The sequence below is a fragment of the Babylonia areolata genome, chromosome 7, assembly GCF_041734735.1.
Source record: "Babylonia areolata isolate BAREFJ2019XMU chromosome 7, ASM4173473v1, whole genome shotgun sequence".
Taxonomy (NCBI): Eukaryota; Metazoa; Mollusca; class Gastropoda; order Neogastropoda; family Buccinidae; genus Babylonia; species Babylonia areolata.
This window is the reverse complement of record NC_134882.1, coordinates 47,250,605-47,267,438: the sequence shown is the minus strand read 5'-3', so window position 1 is coordinate 47,267,438 and position 16,834 is coordinate 47,250,605. Positions and strand designations below refer to the sequence as shown.

At 37.5% G+C, this 16,834-nt stretch overlaps 1 protein-coding gene across 1 annotated transcript; it reads right to left on the bottom strand.

Annotated features, from left to right (window-relative positions):
* Nucleotides 1–1,691: 1,691 nt before the first annotated feature.
* LOC143284083 (glucosamine-6-phosphate deaminase 1-like) lies at nucleotides 1,692–16,739 on the bottom strand. Its single transcript, XM_076590717.1, has 7 exons — nucleotides 16,603–16,739; nucleotides 14,390–14,429; nucleotides 13,397–13,553; nucleotides 12,967–13,068; nucleotides 9,444–9,626; nucleotides 8,118–8,302; nucleotides 1,692–6,986 (listed from the first exon to the last, which is right to left on the bottom strand). Exons 3-7 carry the CDS (start codon nucleotides 13,518–13,520, stop codon nucleotides 6,759–6,761), a joined length of 822 nt encoding a protein of 273 aa, XP_076446832.1. The 5' UTR covers nucleotides 13,521–13,553; nucleotides 14,390–14,429; nucleotides 16,603–16,739; the 3' UTR covers nucleotides 1,692–6,758.
* Between the last annotated feature and the right edge of the window lie 95 nt (nucleotides 16,740–16,834).

Here is a 16,834-nt window from a genome sequence, read left to right as displayed (position 1 = left end):
TCAAGCTTCCTTTGATAACACACACATTCTGAACAATGTTACTTTGAATTATAGGAGTGCTAACTCGGTGGCTTGGTGGCATCAGTATGAATGGTGAGAGGGAATGTGATATGACTGCTTTGCACAGAATGTACACAGGGTCACCTTCAGTAAGTCTGTTAAAACTTAAATGTATGGCCGATACAAAGAGCCGACAGAATAATCAATAACATTTTATTAAAACGCGCATCTCAGCCTTTCTCAAAATGGTATCTCATTAAAATTGTTTCTTTTTCTTTTTAAATGGCACTAATTATTAACAGTTGACAACTCATGCTTTTGACTTCTCTCATCCACAAGAGAATGGTATGAGCCAAATCCTCAGCTGTGCACATGTGCGCTGTGCTTGTTTGGTGCCGTGAACCTGATAAAATCTCATTAATATTCAAAAGGCTCTTGGCAGTTTAACAGAGGTGGAAATCCAGGGTTCCTCTAAGGTTCCTTGCTGTATGATGGATAGAATGATATATTGATCTAAGTTGTTGTCATGACTGTACACTTAAGTCTTTTTGTTCAACATAGGATTCACGTATTTGTAAATCTCACTGTAAGTTAAAAAATGTGCACAGGCGTTGTGACCCCCATATATCTGCTGCTTGTTCAAACATTCGAGTATATATATATATCTGTGGTCTGGCTGGATTGAGAATTCTTGTGTTGGAAAGACTTTTCCAGTCTAGGAAGTGTGATTCAGAAACATATTGTGCTGTGCTGTTCAGTGAATTTGAGCAAGATGCATTCATGATCAAAGTGAATGATACTTCACTGAGTGGCCAAAATCTCTATTTGAGCCCACAAGACACTCTGCTCTGGCCCAGATCTTTGGGGCTCCTCCAGAATTTATATCAGTCAGCACAATTTATATTAGTCCACAAACAGTTTGTGACAGCAGATAATGTAAATCCTACTTGCATTATTACATGAATTTATTTCTGGCTTTAAATTTAAGTGATATGGATCAAACTATATTGATCAAAATACATTATATCCAGATTACTGTATAACCATGATATAAGTGTATGCTTCAAAGAAAAATACAGTATAGTTATATACACATTGATTTCTTTACTTATGCTGGATATAAATCAGCAATGAATGATTTAGTTAAAAAAAAAGTATAATTGTGGAGAACAACAGATAAATAAACTCTTCACTCGTTTTAAACACTATTTTCTAATCCTGAAGGCCCTAGACCATATAATGATGTGTTTGAAAGAAGAAACCAAAATGTTGTGACGCATGGAACTTAAAGCTTCTGATGGATCAAAGCTGGAAATTGTGCTTTATGCATGCACAAACAATAGCTGGTGTAAAACTGAAATGGTTTCAGCTGAAAATAATACACAGATGTTTATGTACAAAAATCATTTGAAAAGAGATTAAGAATTACTGATAATAACAGTTCACAAAAGTTGTATTTTTGTAGAGAACACAAAGAAAACAATGATCATGCAATCTGAAAGAGTAACTTGTACAAATAGTCTGGAATGCTTTATTGAACTTGATAAAAGAAAGACGTGGAAATGCAGGAAATCTGAAGATAACAGAATTACTTCTGTTATTTTGATATGTGATGATAATAACTAATAACTGATGCCATTTCATGTTTTATAATGCTGTTTGCAAAGTATTACTAGTATTTATGTAAAATTTAAGATGACCTTCAACAGATACTTTTTTTTAAACAGAATACAAAACCAAAGAATATAATGTATATGTTAACAACCATGACACTTTCTCTGCTAGATGGCTGCCATACAAATTATTGACCACAACTGATCAGTCACCTTTTTACGATCAACAAAAACTGGTCACCCATAATTGATTATTACTTTATTTGATATTTGTTTCAAGTAATTGTTCAAGAAATGGATGCAATGTTCACTTACCATGATCAAGTATTGTGTTTGCTCTCCATTTTAACTTATGCATTTTATAATCAAACAGGTTTTGCATGCATCTCTAACACAAACACACCACATGCATACACATAAACAAACTCTATACATGATTTATTTACTAGTTCTTTTAATTTTTGTACATCTGTAAATGATACTTAGAAAGGTCAGAAATGGTACACATGCAAAGGTAAATCTAAAGTGGAAAAAGGAACATAACAAGAACACAAAAAGCAGGAAAGACTGCTCAAACACATTGAAAATCAGTTGATAATAGAATGTTGTTCAACAAAAAATTTAACAAAATACACAGAAAATTAAACAGACTAATGCCAGCATACTGCCAAGTGAGACAATGTGTACATGCTAAGTTCCAACTGTTCCAGTCTGAATTTTGCAGATTTTTTTTTTTTTTTTTTTTGAACAGCAGAAACAAATCATAACCATGCTATTCACAATGACAACTTTTTTTAAATTTTTTTTTTAATTTTAAATACAGGGCAGCTGAATTCTGGAGATTCTGGCAGAATCACTTGTCATGTAATCCTGTCTCCATCAGTCAATGCCTCAAAACTGAATTCCTATAGTTATTCTGTTTTTTCTTCAATCATAAAAAAAAAGAAAGAGAAAAAGCAAAAAAACAAAAACAAAACAAAACAAACAAAACAAAACAAACAAAAAAACCCCAACCAAAACAAACAAACAAAAACAACAACAAAAAACACAACAAACCCCCAATAAGAAAAACCCACAAACAAGAAAAAAAACACCCACATGGAAATCATAAAGAAACTAAAAACCAATGGCAATGAAATAAAAAAAAAGAAAGAAACAAACAAAAACAACAACAACAACAACAAAAAACCCAACCCAAAACAACAACAACAAAAAGAAAAAAACAAGGAAAATTCTCTTGTAAAGATAATGCAAGTAATTATTGTTTTTCTTTTGTAAAATGTCAAAAACATATTTTGGCACTAAAATGACTTACTGTATCATTAGAAAAAAAACAAAAACAACAACAACAAACAAACAAAAACCCACAATGCTGCTCCACACTACAAGACCAATGCCATAACTATTTGTATGTCATGTTTTGCTGAGCAATATTTATAAACTCAAGTTGTTCTGTTGCATACTATTCTGTATACTCATGTGAAGAACAAGGCTTAGGGAAGAAAATCAAAATTTCACTTTTTGCCTGGTTAATGAGAAATTAATACATGAATGAAAAAAGCAAAAAAAAAAAAAAAAAAAAAAAAACCAACACAAACAAACCAACAAAATACAAAACAAAACAAAACAAAAAAACCTGACAGCGACACTGACAACACCACCGTGCCACTTCAATCTGGATAATGGGTTGCTAAAAAAACTGAAGCAGCTCAAATTTCTGGAATGTAAAAAAGGACTATTTCATCTATTCATTTATTTCTTTATTCACTCACTGATGTATTTTTTCATTGTTGCTTATAGCTCAGCTGACCCAAGGAGCCATGTCAGGACTTGAAGAAGAAAAATAAAGTTTATGGTAGTATAAAAAAAAAGATAAAAGAAGCAAAACACATTGGTACCTCTGACATAAAGCACATGGCTGGTTCACTAGTACTAAGCTCTATAACTAATAAAATGAGGTTGTACTGGTGGCACCAGTTAAAAAGAAGGGTAAAAATCAATTAACTATCAAGAGAACATGTATTGAAACAAACTTTGTACAGAAATGATGAAAGTTTTAAGCCAAAATCATGTATAACAGCCAAGCAAGTCTTTCAGAGACTGCAAACAAATCTTGTTGAAAAAAAAAAGCAAGGAAGCCAGAAAGAAAACAACAGAACAGGGAAGGGGGTGGAGGGCAGGCAGTGCAGGGAGGGGGTGGGGGATTGGAAGATTGAAAGAAGAACGGAAAAGATACATTTTCAAGTCCCAGAATTTCCAGAAAGCAGGGATAAAAATATAGAAAGGATCCACCAGCATCCCCTTTTGAGAGAGGTGAACAGAAAAGAAAGGAAACAACAAAGAGGAATCCAGAAAGAGAATGGGGGACACGTAAAGAACAAACGGTCAATATTTGTCTGAAAACAACAACATCTTAAACTGATGGGCAGATGCACATGCAAACATTTCATACACACTGAGTGATGTGGATGTTGGGTTCCTCTGAATATCTGCATTACCTATAGCAAGCACAAGCAATTTTTCATAATCAGTGACTAGGCCTTAATTATCTAGACTAATGACCAGACCTTAATTTCTCATGTCATTTCAGATGTCATCATTATCATTGAGACAACTGAAGAAATCATAAACTGATGGACATATACATGCAAACATTTCATGCACATTAACTGAAAAACTTGCTGGGTACTGCAGAATATTTGCATTACCCATAACAAGCACAAGCAACTTTTTCTGTTACCTACAAACAGATCTTAATCTTGACAAACGACTACACCTTAATTGCTCATGTCAGTTCAGATGTCATCATCAACATCATCATTATTATTATTGTTATTTTATCATCATCACCAGCATCATTCTTATTCATAGCCTAGCCAACCATACATCACCAATTCCGAGTTGAAAGTACAGGTCATATTCATGAACATAAACCCAGGGAATGCTCCTCACATGTCAGCACAAAACAAATCAAACTAAAGCAGAAATGAAACATTACAATAATACACATGACAATTGTTTATTATTGGACAATCATCTCGGGATACACAAATATGCAAACATGGAATGAAAAAGATACACCAGCCAGCACCAAGTCACTTATATGGCAGCCATTTCAATCTATGACTTTCAAAACTGTAGAAACTGACTCAATCATGGACACGCATAATCAAAAACAAAAATTTAAAGAAGGCAGTGTTCTAAATATTAAAAAAAAACCCAACAACCTGCTCTTCAAAAACTCAAAATGAATAAAAGTTGAACCCCATGACTACCATATAAAACCAGACCATGATTCAGTCAGTAGTATTGCTTACAATCCAGTCATCCCTGAAGACCTTAATCATGGCTTTGAGGCAGATTATTTAAAAAGCTACAAAATTCTCAATGGAAAATTAAAACAGCACCACAAAAATGAAAAATAATGAGTTTGAATGTGAAAAATACAAAACGTAATGACAAACACACAAGCTGCTTAAATTAAAACAAAGAAAAATAAAAAATGCATTCAGTGATGTCGGAATCATATCAAACTGATTATATATATATATATATATATATATATATATATATTACTTGTAATTTTGCATTAAATCTCACACAGTCATACCAGTGGCAACCCTTATCCAGCTTTTGCACTTCTTTTGGCATCAAGTTTTGTATCTATAGCATGTACACAACATTTCTGCAAAATATTTCTCTTGGGAGAATTATTTTAGGTGTGATTAAAAAGAAAGAACAAGAGAGGCAAAGCCTTCATGGCTCATGTTCGGTTCCTACTGATTTAAAGGAAGAAAGAGAAAAAAAACTTAAGAGAAGGGAGGGTGGTGGTGGTTTATCTAACAGTTTTATGATTATGTATATGAAATAGTTTCAAACTTTCCCTGTCCTCATCATAACTCTCCAGAATGGGAAAATGATGACAAAAACACCATATGTTTGTTCAACATTCCACACACACACAAACAAACACACAAAAATCCCCAACAAAATGTAGGCAAGATGACAGACAAGGAGCCAACAAAAAATTCACTTATGACATTATAACCATGAGAAAAAAAGCACTTTTCTTTTAAAAATAAAAATGTATATACTACAATTCGAATATGTGTAAACCGCCTAAATTGATCCCATTTAAATTTTTTACTTACTGTCCAAAAACGTTTTTGGTTAAACTGTTTAAATGTGATTAACATTTTCAATGAACATGTAAGTCCTAGCGACATGTGTGTGTGTGTGCGTGTGTGCGTGTGTGCGCGCAAGCGTTTGTGAGGAAATGAATGACGAACTCCCAATGACAGCTGTCAGTCAGCTCTACCCAGATAGGCAGCCATAATACCAAATCAACTGAGAAATCTTCAAACTTTTAAGCCATTCCTGTCTTTTCCATAACTTTACTCAATACTGCTCAGATACACATTTGAGCAAGTAGTTACCACATGCAGAACAATACTCACAGAAACTGACTTTGAGGCAAAATGGTGAATGAAGGGGACTTCGTAAATTGGTCACAGACACAATTTTCAGCATGTTTATTCTAGTTAATTCAGTACCTTATTTATAATACTGGCATGCGGTAAACACTACTGATCATGCATTTACTGTGGACCATTCAGAATTTCCTTTTTCTTTGCACTGCAGACAAGCAACTTAATGAAACACGATTTTCTCTGATAAAGCAATGACCCATATCATTTGCCTCCGGATCTTGCTAATTACTGTAAAGTCCCTAGCTAATACCAGGTTCTCAATGCTGTTTTATATCTGCAGCAGTCTTGTTCACTGCCCCAGCCTCCATGCAAAACACGTTTCCCTCCCCCTCTTTAGCAACAAGGATATGATCAGCCATTTCCCCTTAATCCCATCCAGAACCCAATACAGGAGCTCCTCTTTCTGTCCAGAATGGTCAGAGAGTGGAACAGCCTGTCAAAAGCAGCAGAGCAGGTCACTACTCTTGACACAAAATGTGTCAAGAGGTTCAAATGACACAAAAACTGATCAAACCCCCAACATCACCCCTCCCAAACTCCCCTTCCATCTACTGGCTGTATAACAGCAACGCAGGTTCACATCCAATAAAATCTTAAGGCAAAACCCCTTCAGGTGCGAGAAAGACCCAACAGACCAATTGAGGGTCCTGTACTCCTAAACCGCAGTATCAGGGTCCTCAACCAGCTTGTTGTGAACTTGCATCAATCCCTTGAAGTACTTGACTGTTCTGACTTTCAGCTCGTTGGTGGCATCCTCGTCGCACACAAAGATGGTGGATGGGTGTAGCTGGAATGCTGATACCGTCCACATGTGGCTGATGCCTTCCTCAATGGCTTTGTGCAGTGCGTATGCCTTGTGTGAGCCGGTGATGAGGATCATCACCTTGACAGACAAGTAGTGGCTGGAATGAGCACCTTGGCTGGGTAACCAACTACCTAAACATGTTACCAACTGCATGAAGATTTTTTTCTCCTGTTCATACAAGTATGAAAAATATGTGAAAAAGGTGATTATGTGTGGAAGCATGGTTTAATACATTCACATTTAGCTGCCAACATGAGGTATACATAACTTTGTACAAACTAACAGAAAATAGACTCTACCAAGGTCATCAATGTACAACATTATTTATCAGCAATAACATTTGTTCTGTCTACTGATTACTTCACATTTTCCCTCTCACCCAGATACAAGCAAAATGAGCCTTCCCTTCTACGATTCCTAATTCGTATAATACAAGGTCTGCCAGATAAATGTGACCCCAATTGTTTGACCCAGTTTTCAAGAGTATACTGATAAGGTCTTCACATGAGCTTGGTCACAGGCAATCAGAACTAAGAATACTTGCAGACAATAAAGACAGCACAAATTTTAACTACTTTTATGAAAAGCAAGGGCCTAAGGTCTTCATAATCATGCGCTTGACTGGGCTAAGGGCAGCCAGAATTGTGAATATGTGTAGAACATAATCAGAGCACAATCTTTTAAACAACTTGTGAAAAAAGACTCCATTTAAACTTAGATTCACATGCAATTTGAATAAACTATTTTCGTGTGAGAAGTTGGAGATAATAAATGTAGCACATTACTTTAAAAAAATGGAAGGACTGTATCTGCATTGCCATTCTGATTAACAGGCACTCTGGAAAAACCGATGGAACCAAAAACATCTGCTTCTTAATAGTCTATAACTCCTTAACTACACTTTCAAATGCCCTAAAGACATAAAGCTTTTTACAAGCAAATAAATGCATAAGATCTGCTCTACTCCCATCTAACATTTTGAACTTTTGAAAATCCCTGACCTTTGAAAAAAGAAAATTGCAAATGCAAGTGACATTAAAATCAAAGTGAAATGGATTACATGGATTCCATGATGGAGGCAACTGACACCTGCTATTTTTATTCATCTTTGCATTCACCTGAATCAATTTTCACACCTTGTGCTATTTGAGGAGAGCGCTACTTGTCCTTACATGAGGGGAAAATAAACAAATGGAATAGTTAACTCACCTCTTTGGCATCCATGACTGTGCCAACACCAACAGTAAGGGCTTGTGCCGGTACCTTGGACAAGTCCCCTCCAAAAAATCGAGAGTTGGCGTCAATGGTATCTTGAGCCAGAGTCTTGACGCGGGTACGTGACACAAGGCTCGAGCCAGGCTCATTGAATGCAATGTGGCCGTCTGGTCCTATACCTAGCAGAGGAAATTTTCCATGTGATGTAAAACTTGTTTCCATATGTCAAGCCTTAATACGACCAGTCACATGTGAAAATATATCGCTTAAAACACCTGTCAAATGTATGGATTACAGAATCTCACACAATGTAAATTAAGAATATTCAGTAAAATTACTACGTAAATATGTTATACACCAAGCAGAAAGTAGGAACAGTACAGTTTGATCTAAACAATGTGAAAGGCTACTTCTTTGATGTATAAAATTTCATGCGGGGTGTTTTTGATTAAAAACAAAACAATTTCATCGTTAAGGATTGTGACTGAGTCCCAGGTGGCTGAGACACTAACAGCAAGTGACAAGGAAATTACTCTTGAATGGTCCCAAAGAGAGACAACAAGAGAAACTATCCAAATCTCACTGTCCAAAAATATAACTTAGCACCAGTATTCCAGATTCACTTCAATGTTGTTATTTCTATCATATACAGATTAAAACAGGACAGCCTGTAACAACACTCGAACCAAAAGTGATGTTCTCCTGTGATCTGATTCCTCATGGAATTGTGGGAATCAAAATCATGTTTAGAGTCTTGGCCTTAAATGATTATCATCATTAACTTGAAAATGTTAGAAAATGGTAGCCCATGATCACATCATACCACCCCCAAACTCTTTCTTGAATATTGTATGATATTAAATCATAATAGAACACATGCGCACATGCCCATGCATGAGCCCATTTAAAAATACATGCACACCCCCAATTTGTAAAAATACACATCAATTCTCCTTTATTATCATTTTTGTTATTCATTTGATACTTTATTCTTTCAAATTTCTATTTTAAGTTTGACGCTGATCAAGGTTCGAGAATAATCTTGGGTATAACATAGTAATATATTCTTAAAGTGTGTAAGTGAAGGGAAAGAAGGAAATAAAGTAAAATTTGAATTTTTCAAATACATTTTTATTCTAATACTGTATCTACTGATAAACTGATGCAGTTTATGTATTTATCATTTTATTCATTTGTGAATGCATTTATTTATCTAATAACAGTAACATATTCTGAATATGTGGGATTGACAAAACAACAACAACAACCCCCCCCCCCCCTCCCCAAACCCACAAAAAAACAACAACAAAATACACTCACCCCCAATAAACAGCTGTATGCCTCCTGCAGCACTGATCTTCTTCTCAAAATCACTGCACTCTTTCTCCAAATCCCTCGCATTGCCATCCAGAATGTGAGCGTTTTGCGGATCAATGTCAATGTGCTTGAAAAAGTTTCCCCACATGAAGGAATGGTAACTTTCTGGGTGGTCTCTTGGCAAACCTGTTGAGAAACACAGTGCAACATGTCAGTCACTCAACGACTGTATTCTTCTTCTTCTTCTTCTTCTGCGTTCACTCGTATGCACACGAGTGGGCTTTTACATGTATGACCGTTTTTACCCCGCCATGTAGGCAGCCATACTCCGTTTTTGGGGGTGTGCATGCTGGGTATGTTCTTGTTTCCATAACCCACCGAACGCTGACATGGATTACAGGATCTTTAACGTGCGTATTTGATCTTCTGCTTGCATATACACACGAAGGGGGTTCAGGCACTAGCAGGTCTGCACATATGTTGACCTGGGAGATCGTAAAAATCTCCACCCTTCACCCACCAGGCACCGTCACCGTGATTCAAACCCGGGACCCTCAGATTGACAGTCCAATGCTTTAACCACTTGGCTATTGCGCCCGTCATCTGTATTCTATTCCAGTGGGAAATAATTGGATGTGTTTGAACATGAACAGGGGTCACTTTAACTGCTGGCAATAACTGTTTTAATATCTAAACCAGTATGTTCATTTCGCTCAGATTCTGGGTGCTCCAGGGAGGTACAAAATGTGACAGCAACCAAAGCACCCAATGGGCAATCCTCTGGCCTGCAGTCCTGCAGTCTCTGTCTGTCAACTGCAGAGAAAGTCTCCAACACAAATAGAAAGCAGCTCCTACAAATTGGGGGAAAAAACTTCACGCATATCAGAAAAAAATATACACCCTGAAAATCTGCATATTCATCAAATGAAAAACTGAGAGGAAACTTTTGAGAAAAATACCAAACATTGAAACAAGAATTATGTGCAAAAACCGTTGCTCTGAATAAGGCAAAGGCATAAAATTTTTTTGTTTAAATCATGACTTCAAATGATTAGTGCCCAGTGCTTCCTGTGAGCCTGCACAGACTGATGGGGGCACAGAGAAGTAAACTAAGAAACTTCTGAGAATGGAATTCAATATTCATCTAGAATACACTTTATTTGTCATGTTCATACAGTAACAAAAGCAGAAGAAATGTTCAAACACAAACACTATTTATCAAAGAGAGGATAATGCCTTTTGGTGCTGAACATTTCACACGAGACAAAAAAATACCAACAACAAGAAGAAAAAACAACACAAACCCTTACGGAATATACTTGCACCTCCATTGATGAGGACTTTGAAAAAAGCTGGACATCTTTTTGGAGTTCAGAAATGTTTGTCTTGTCCCTCTTTACTGGGTGTCAGTTTTATTCTATAAGATCTAATTTCTATTTGGAGCTTACCTTTTCATTTTCACTTCTTGGTTTGAGGTGGCTGAAACTGAAAAGAGTGGGTGTAAACTTGAGTTCATACAACTCTGAAGTAAATTTTCTTGAGTTTGGCGAAGTCAGGGAACAGATTTTTTTTTTCTGGTGGAAGATATTTCCAGTTTGCTTGTTTGATGTGTTACTGTGTCCCTCAAAGCTGTTAGATGCATTAACTGTGTTGCTTTGTCCCTCAAAGTTGTTTGATGTAGTACTGTACATGTACTACTTTGGTACCCAAAGTTGTTTGATGTGTTATTGTTACCTTGTCCCCCTAAAATGTTTAATTACTATGTATACTGAGTTACTTTGTCCCCCAAAGTTGTTTAATGGGTTACTGTTACTTTGTACCCCTAAGTTGTTTGATGTTTTACTGTGATACTTTGTTCCCAAAAGTTCCTCAGCATGGTCATATAGCTACATGAAGATCAATGTGGTGATGTAAGACGCAGCAATGACCTCTCAGAGCCCTTCCCAACAGGCAACAGTGTAACGTAAGGCTGCGTTCTCACCACCAACTCTCTTCATCTAATTCAGCCTGATGCTCAGAAGGGCCACAGAAGACCTTGATGATGAGGACAGGGTCTACATCCGATAACCCACTGATGGCAACCTGTTCAACCTATTTCAACTACAGGCCCACCCTAAGACATTGAAACAACTCATCTGAAAGCTACTCTTTGCTGATGATGCTGCCCTTCTACCTTGTTGCATTCACACAGACAGCACCGTCGTGTCCTAAATTATTTATTCTGTCAGAAGATATTGTGTAATTGTGGATGCGAATTGGCAGATGGAGAGTAGGGACTTCGGGTACTGATTAAAGGTCTGTAACTGTAACAGCTGGTTCCTCTTGTACATGCATAGCTAATGTGAACAAGAGTAGTCGTCACACACAGAATGGACACAGTAAGCCCTGTAGAACATTCTGCTTTGCAGAAGCTGTCAGGCCTTTCAGACTTGACAGTTTGAAGAGGACAGAACTCCATCAACCCACAACTCAAGATAATTACCACCCTTCCTGCAACAACACTGGCAAGACAGGAACTGAAGGCTGACCACCAGTTCAGTTCAGCTACCTGACGTGCACCATCCTTCATGATGCTCAGACTGACAACAGAATCACAATGGCAAACAGCACATTCAGTATACTGAAGTAAAGAATCTGGAACAACAAGCATCTGCAGAAAGGCAGAAAAATCCGAGTGTGTAGAGCTGTTGTCCTGGCTACCATCCTGTATGGCTAAGAGTTGTGGGTAACCTACCTTCACCTCTTGCAACACCTCACGCGCATCCACCAGCGCTGCCTCCACACCAACCTCAACATCCATGAGATTGACTTCATCACCAACACTGAAGTCCTCCAAAAGGCAAAGGTCAAAATCACCAAGCCATTGCTGTTAAAAAAACACATGTGTTTGACAGGGCAAGTGTCCAGGATGGAGGATCATTGCCTGTGAAAGACTGTGCTGTACAGGGAACTCACCACAAGCCATCCATGACAGAGGGGCAGTGAAAAAGAGGTACAAGGACTCTCTGAAGAAATCCTTTGCTGTCTGTCACATTGACCATGGCCAGTAGTCTGCTCTAACCTCTGATTATGAGGCCTGGCGACACACCACTCATCAGGCTGTCTCCTCCTTTGAGAACGCATACATGGCTAGCCTTGAGGACAAAAGGAGGAATACCCATGACACTGCAGCACAAAAACCAGAACAGACGTTTCCTTGTAGCTGCTGCAGTTGTGCCTGCCAGTCCCATGTTGTCTTGTCCCACTACCAGTGAGCATGCAGTGGATGTGGACGACCCTCATCCTGAATCTTTGTTTGCACAGCCGAGCCATGACATACATGATATGTTACTTGATCAAATCAACAAATTCCTGCCACACTGCACAAATTACTATCAATACATCATGACTTACATTTCATACAAAATAAGTCTGAGTGGAATATATATCACAGCAAAACTGGACATATTCACAACTCTAATACAAGAAAAAGAAATAAGTCAGAAAGTGAATGAGTTATGCAGATCCACATGCAGACCAAACTTACCAACATACTCGTCCATGTTGAAAGTCTTGACATATTTGAAAGACAGAGAGCCATTCTTCACAAACTCAACCAGTTTTTTGTACATCCCAAGTGGTGTGCCACCTGAAAAACAAAGGAAGAAATCAACCAATCTAAACAATCCATAATTGAATAAATGTCTGAATAACAGTCTAATGCTTTAGACCATCTATGAAACTGCCCAGACACTCATGCATTTAAAAAAAAAGTTTTTAATGTAAAATCAACTTTGTGCTATTAATCTCTCCGTCTCTCTGTCACTCTCTCTCTCGCACACACTCACTCTCTCTCCCTCCCTCTCTCTCTCTCTCTCACACACACAGACACACACACACACACACTCCTTAGTAAAGTTGAAAACAACAGCTCTGACATACAATGTGGCTGATAGGAATCATAAATTTATACATACCTGTTGGCAAACCTAGAGTGAAGTACTTGTCATGACCTGGGTTGAAGTCTAAGATCTTTCTCCTGACATACTTGGCAGCCCATAGTGCTACATCATTGTATTCATCAAGAATTACAAGACGCATGGCGGATGTGCTGTGCAGTCACTGGGTCTTTTTCTGATAAGAAAGAGCACACACAGAAATAAAAACATAAAGGACTACATTAAATGTATTCGCAGACAATACAACAATATCAGTCCTGAGCAGATGGTACCCATGTACACTACAGAACTAAATAAACAGTACTGGAATTGTAGCTAAACACTTTAAAACTCAAATGTTAACCTATCAGTATCACACATCAACACATTTTTACACACACACACACACACACACACACACACACACACACACACACACACATATATATATATACACACATACATACACACACACACACACTATACAGAAATTATTAAATAAAATTTCTGGCCCATAACACTATTACCATATAATGATATATATTCAGACTCTCTTATGATTCTAAGCAGAAGAGAGCATGACAATATGTATATGTATATGTATGTATATATAAATATATATGTATATATCACACACACACACACACACACACACATATACATATATATCTATATATATCTATATATATCTATATATCTATATCTATATATATATATATATATATATATATATATACACACATATGTATATTGTATAACAATAACAACATACAAAGCTGTCTAAGGACTAAAGGAGACACCAAATTAAAATGAGACTGATTGACAGTCAAGTAATAATACAAAAGCAGACAAAAGGTTATGTTTAACTGAAAGTCTGTTCACACTTAACGAGTAATACACAGGCTGTACATATACAAAGGCGGAATGCAGGCATACACACACAATTCAAACCTGACACTGTGACAGGATATGACATGTCTAATACTGAAATAAGTTTTGCATTTTTCAAGAAACAGGCTAAAAAGGTCATACCAATGAACAGGCTGGTGGGAGAAAGAGAAGATCAGCTGTTCTGCAAAGAATATGAAGCATTTGTTCAGTATTACTTTCATTGTTAAACATATCTGGGTCAGGAGACAGAAGAAGATGTGTTTAAAACTGAAATATTGACCGATAAGCTAATCAGTGCCATGTAGTTTTCTCTGGTATACTTGACCTAAAAAGAAAGAGAAAAAAAGGGTCAGACTTAATGACCTATTTCTTTTTCCGTACAATTAAGTAATAATAATAATAATAAAAAAAACAACAACAAAAAACACACACACACGCACAAAAAACAACAACACATGCTTATATTCCAATGGCACTGCAACAGGATTAATAAAACAAATAAACAAATACATATATGAATAAACATTAAAAATGAAGAAAAAGCAAATAATAGTAAGATACTAATAAAGTAATATGCTGCAGAGTTGCAGTTAATGCAGGGATCACTGGATGTGTCTTTGGGGAGCTGTCCTCAAATTTCCTGACCCACACATTAAACTGGGATATTTTATAAAAGGAAACAGTCAGTCAGTCAGTCAGTCCAGCCTTGTCACAAATCTAAATGGACTCCCACAGCTACATTGTCAACATGTGCTTCATCACTCATGAACAAGATCACAAAAAGTGTCAAACATTGTTCTAAACTCTATGGTACTTTATGGTGTTGGTGTTGTCCTACGTTCTAATTTCCCATCCACTTCTATGGTTCTGATTAGTTCCTGTCTCCCATATGGTCATCTAAAGGGGGCTTGGTACAAGTCTACAACAGTAGGTGATCAAAACCTACACAATGCAACAATATATTTCTTACCTTCCATGACAGACTCAATCATAAATCTTAATTTTATACATGTGATGGAAGTTTCATTCTCATGCTTTTGTCCAGACTTTACAAAATTAATACGATGGAAAAGCACAAAACTAACCTACCATGGTACCAATCAACCATAAAAAACAAAACAACACACACACACACCAAATGCGGTTTCATCCTGAGAAATGCTCAGTCATGAAAATGGGGAACCCAAAGACAGACAGGAAGTACCACATGAAAGGCCATGATGGACAAGGGGAACTGATAGTGGTGGAACTAGCAGAAAGTGAGGAAGAGAAGGACCTTGGCATCCTGATTGATAAAGGGCTGACCTTCAAGAACCACATCAACCAAGCGACTGCAAAAGCAAACCGATTTCTTGGAGTCATCCGAAGATCATTTGACTTTCTCACCCCCGCAGTCTTCATCTAGCTATACAAGTTTCTAGTTCGCCCAATTCTCGAGTATGGACACACAGCATGGCAACCTCAACACAAGACACTGTGCTGCGAACTAGAGGATATACAGAGGCGTGCCACCAAGCTCAATGCATCACTGAAGGACAAGCCGTATCCAGAGCGCCTTGCTGCACTGAACCTGCCCAGTCTTGAGCACCGCCGCCTCAGGGGGGATATGATCAACATGTACAAATACACGCATGGCCTGTACTTGACCAGCCGCCCCCACATCAGCTACTTCCAAGGCAGAGATACCAGAGGGCACAGCCTGAAGTTGGACAGATCACACTGCAGACTCAACATCAGAAGTAGTTTCTTCGTTCAGCGCGTAACCGTAACCACCACCTGGAACAGCCTGCCAGACAGTGTGGTCACAGCCCCATCAGTCAATGCTTTCAAGAACAGGCTGGATACACACTGGAAGGAGCTCCCTGCAAAATTTAACCCAGACTGTTATCATTAGTCACAACTGTCGACATCTTGTACCACGTATGCAATTCAGTTGTACTAGTGAGAAGACCTGTGAACAAGCTCCAAAGAGCTTCAACACGGAAACAAACCAAAAACAAAACAAAAAAAAAGAGGCCTATAATTCCTTTTGTGTTGTGTGGTGGAACTGTTTTTCATCTTTGATTGGTATCAAACCTGGGCATAAAATACAGGATACCATAAGTAAAAACCCACCGCGAAACTGTCTTCGAAACAGCGTGGTCAAGATAAATCTCGGCTGGCTGATCTAGTTTCAAAATCAGTTAACGGCCAAGCCTTACACTGTTCCAGTCTTACACAAACAATGTTGACACTTACTGTATTAGTCCTGCTTCAGTGCTTGTGTGTTCACTTAACTCGCATGCTATGTAAATATGTTAAAATCCAGATATAATTCAAAGAAATCAATCAAAAACTTCGAACGATCCACTTACTGATAGTGAAAATGAAATTTTGTCTTCAGCCAACAACGTTGTCCTCGACCTAGCGTACAATGTGCCGTAACTCACAGAATAAGATTAGGCCACAGCTGACACCAATAACAGATTACGGAATGTTGTTAAATAGGTCACAGCTTTAAAGATAGTTATAAAAAGAAAAGAAAAATCGAGAGAATATTTTCCGCATCTAAAGTCTAGGAAGACTCAGTTCCTAGATTTTTTTAAT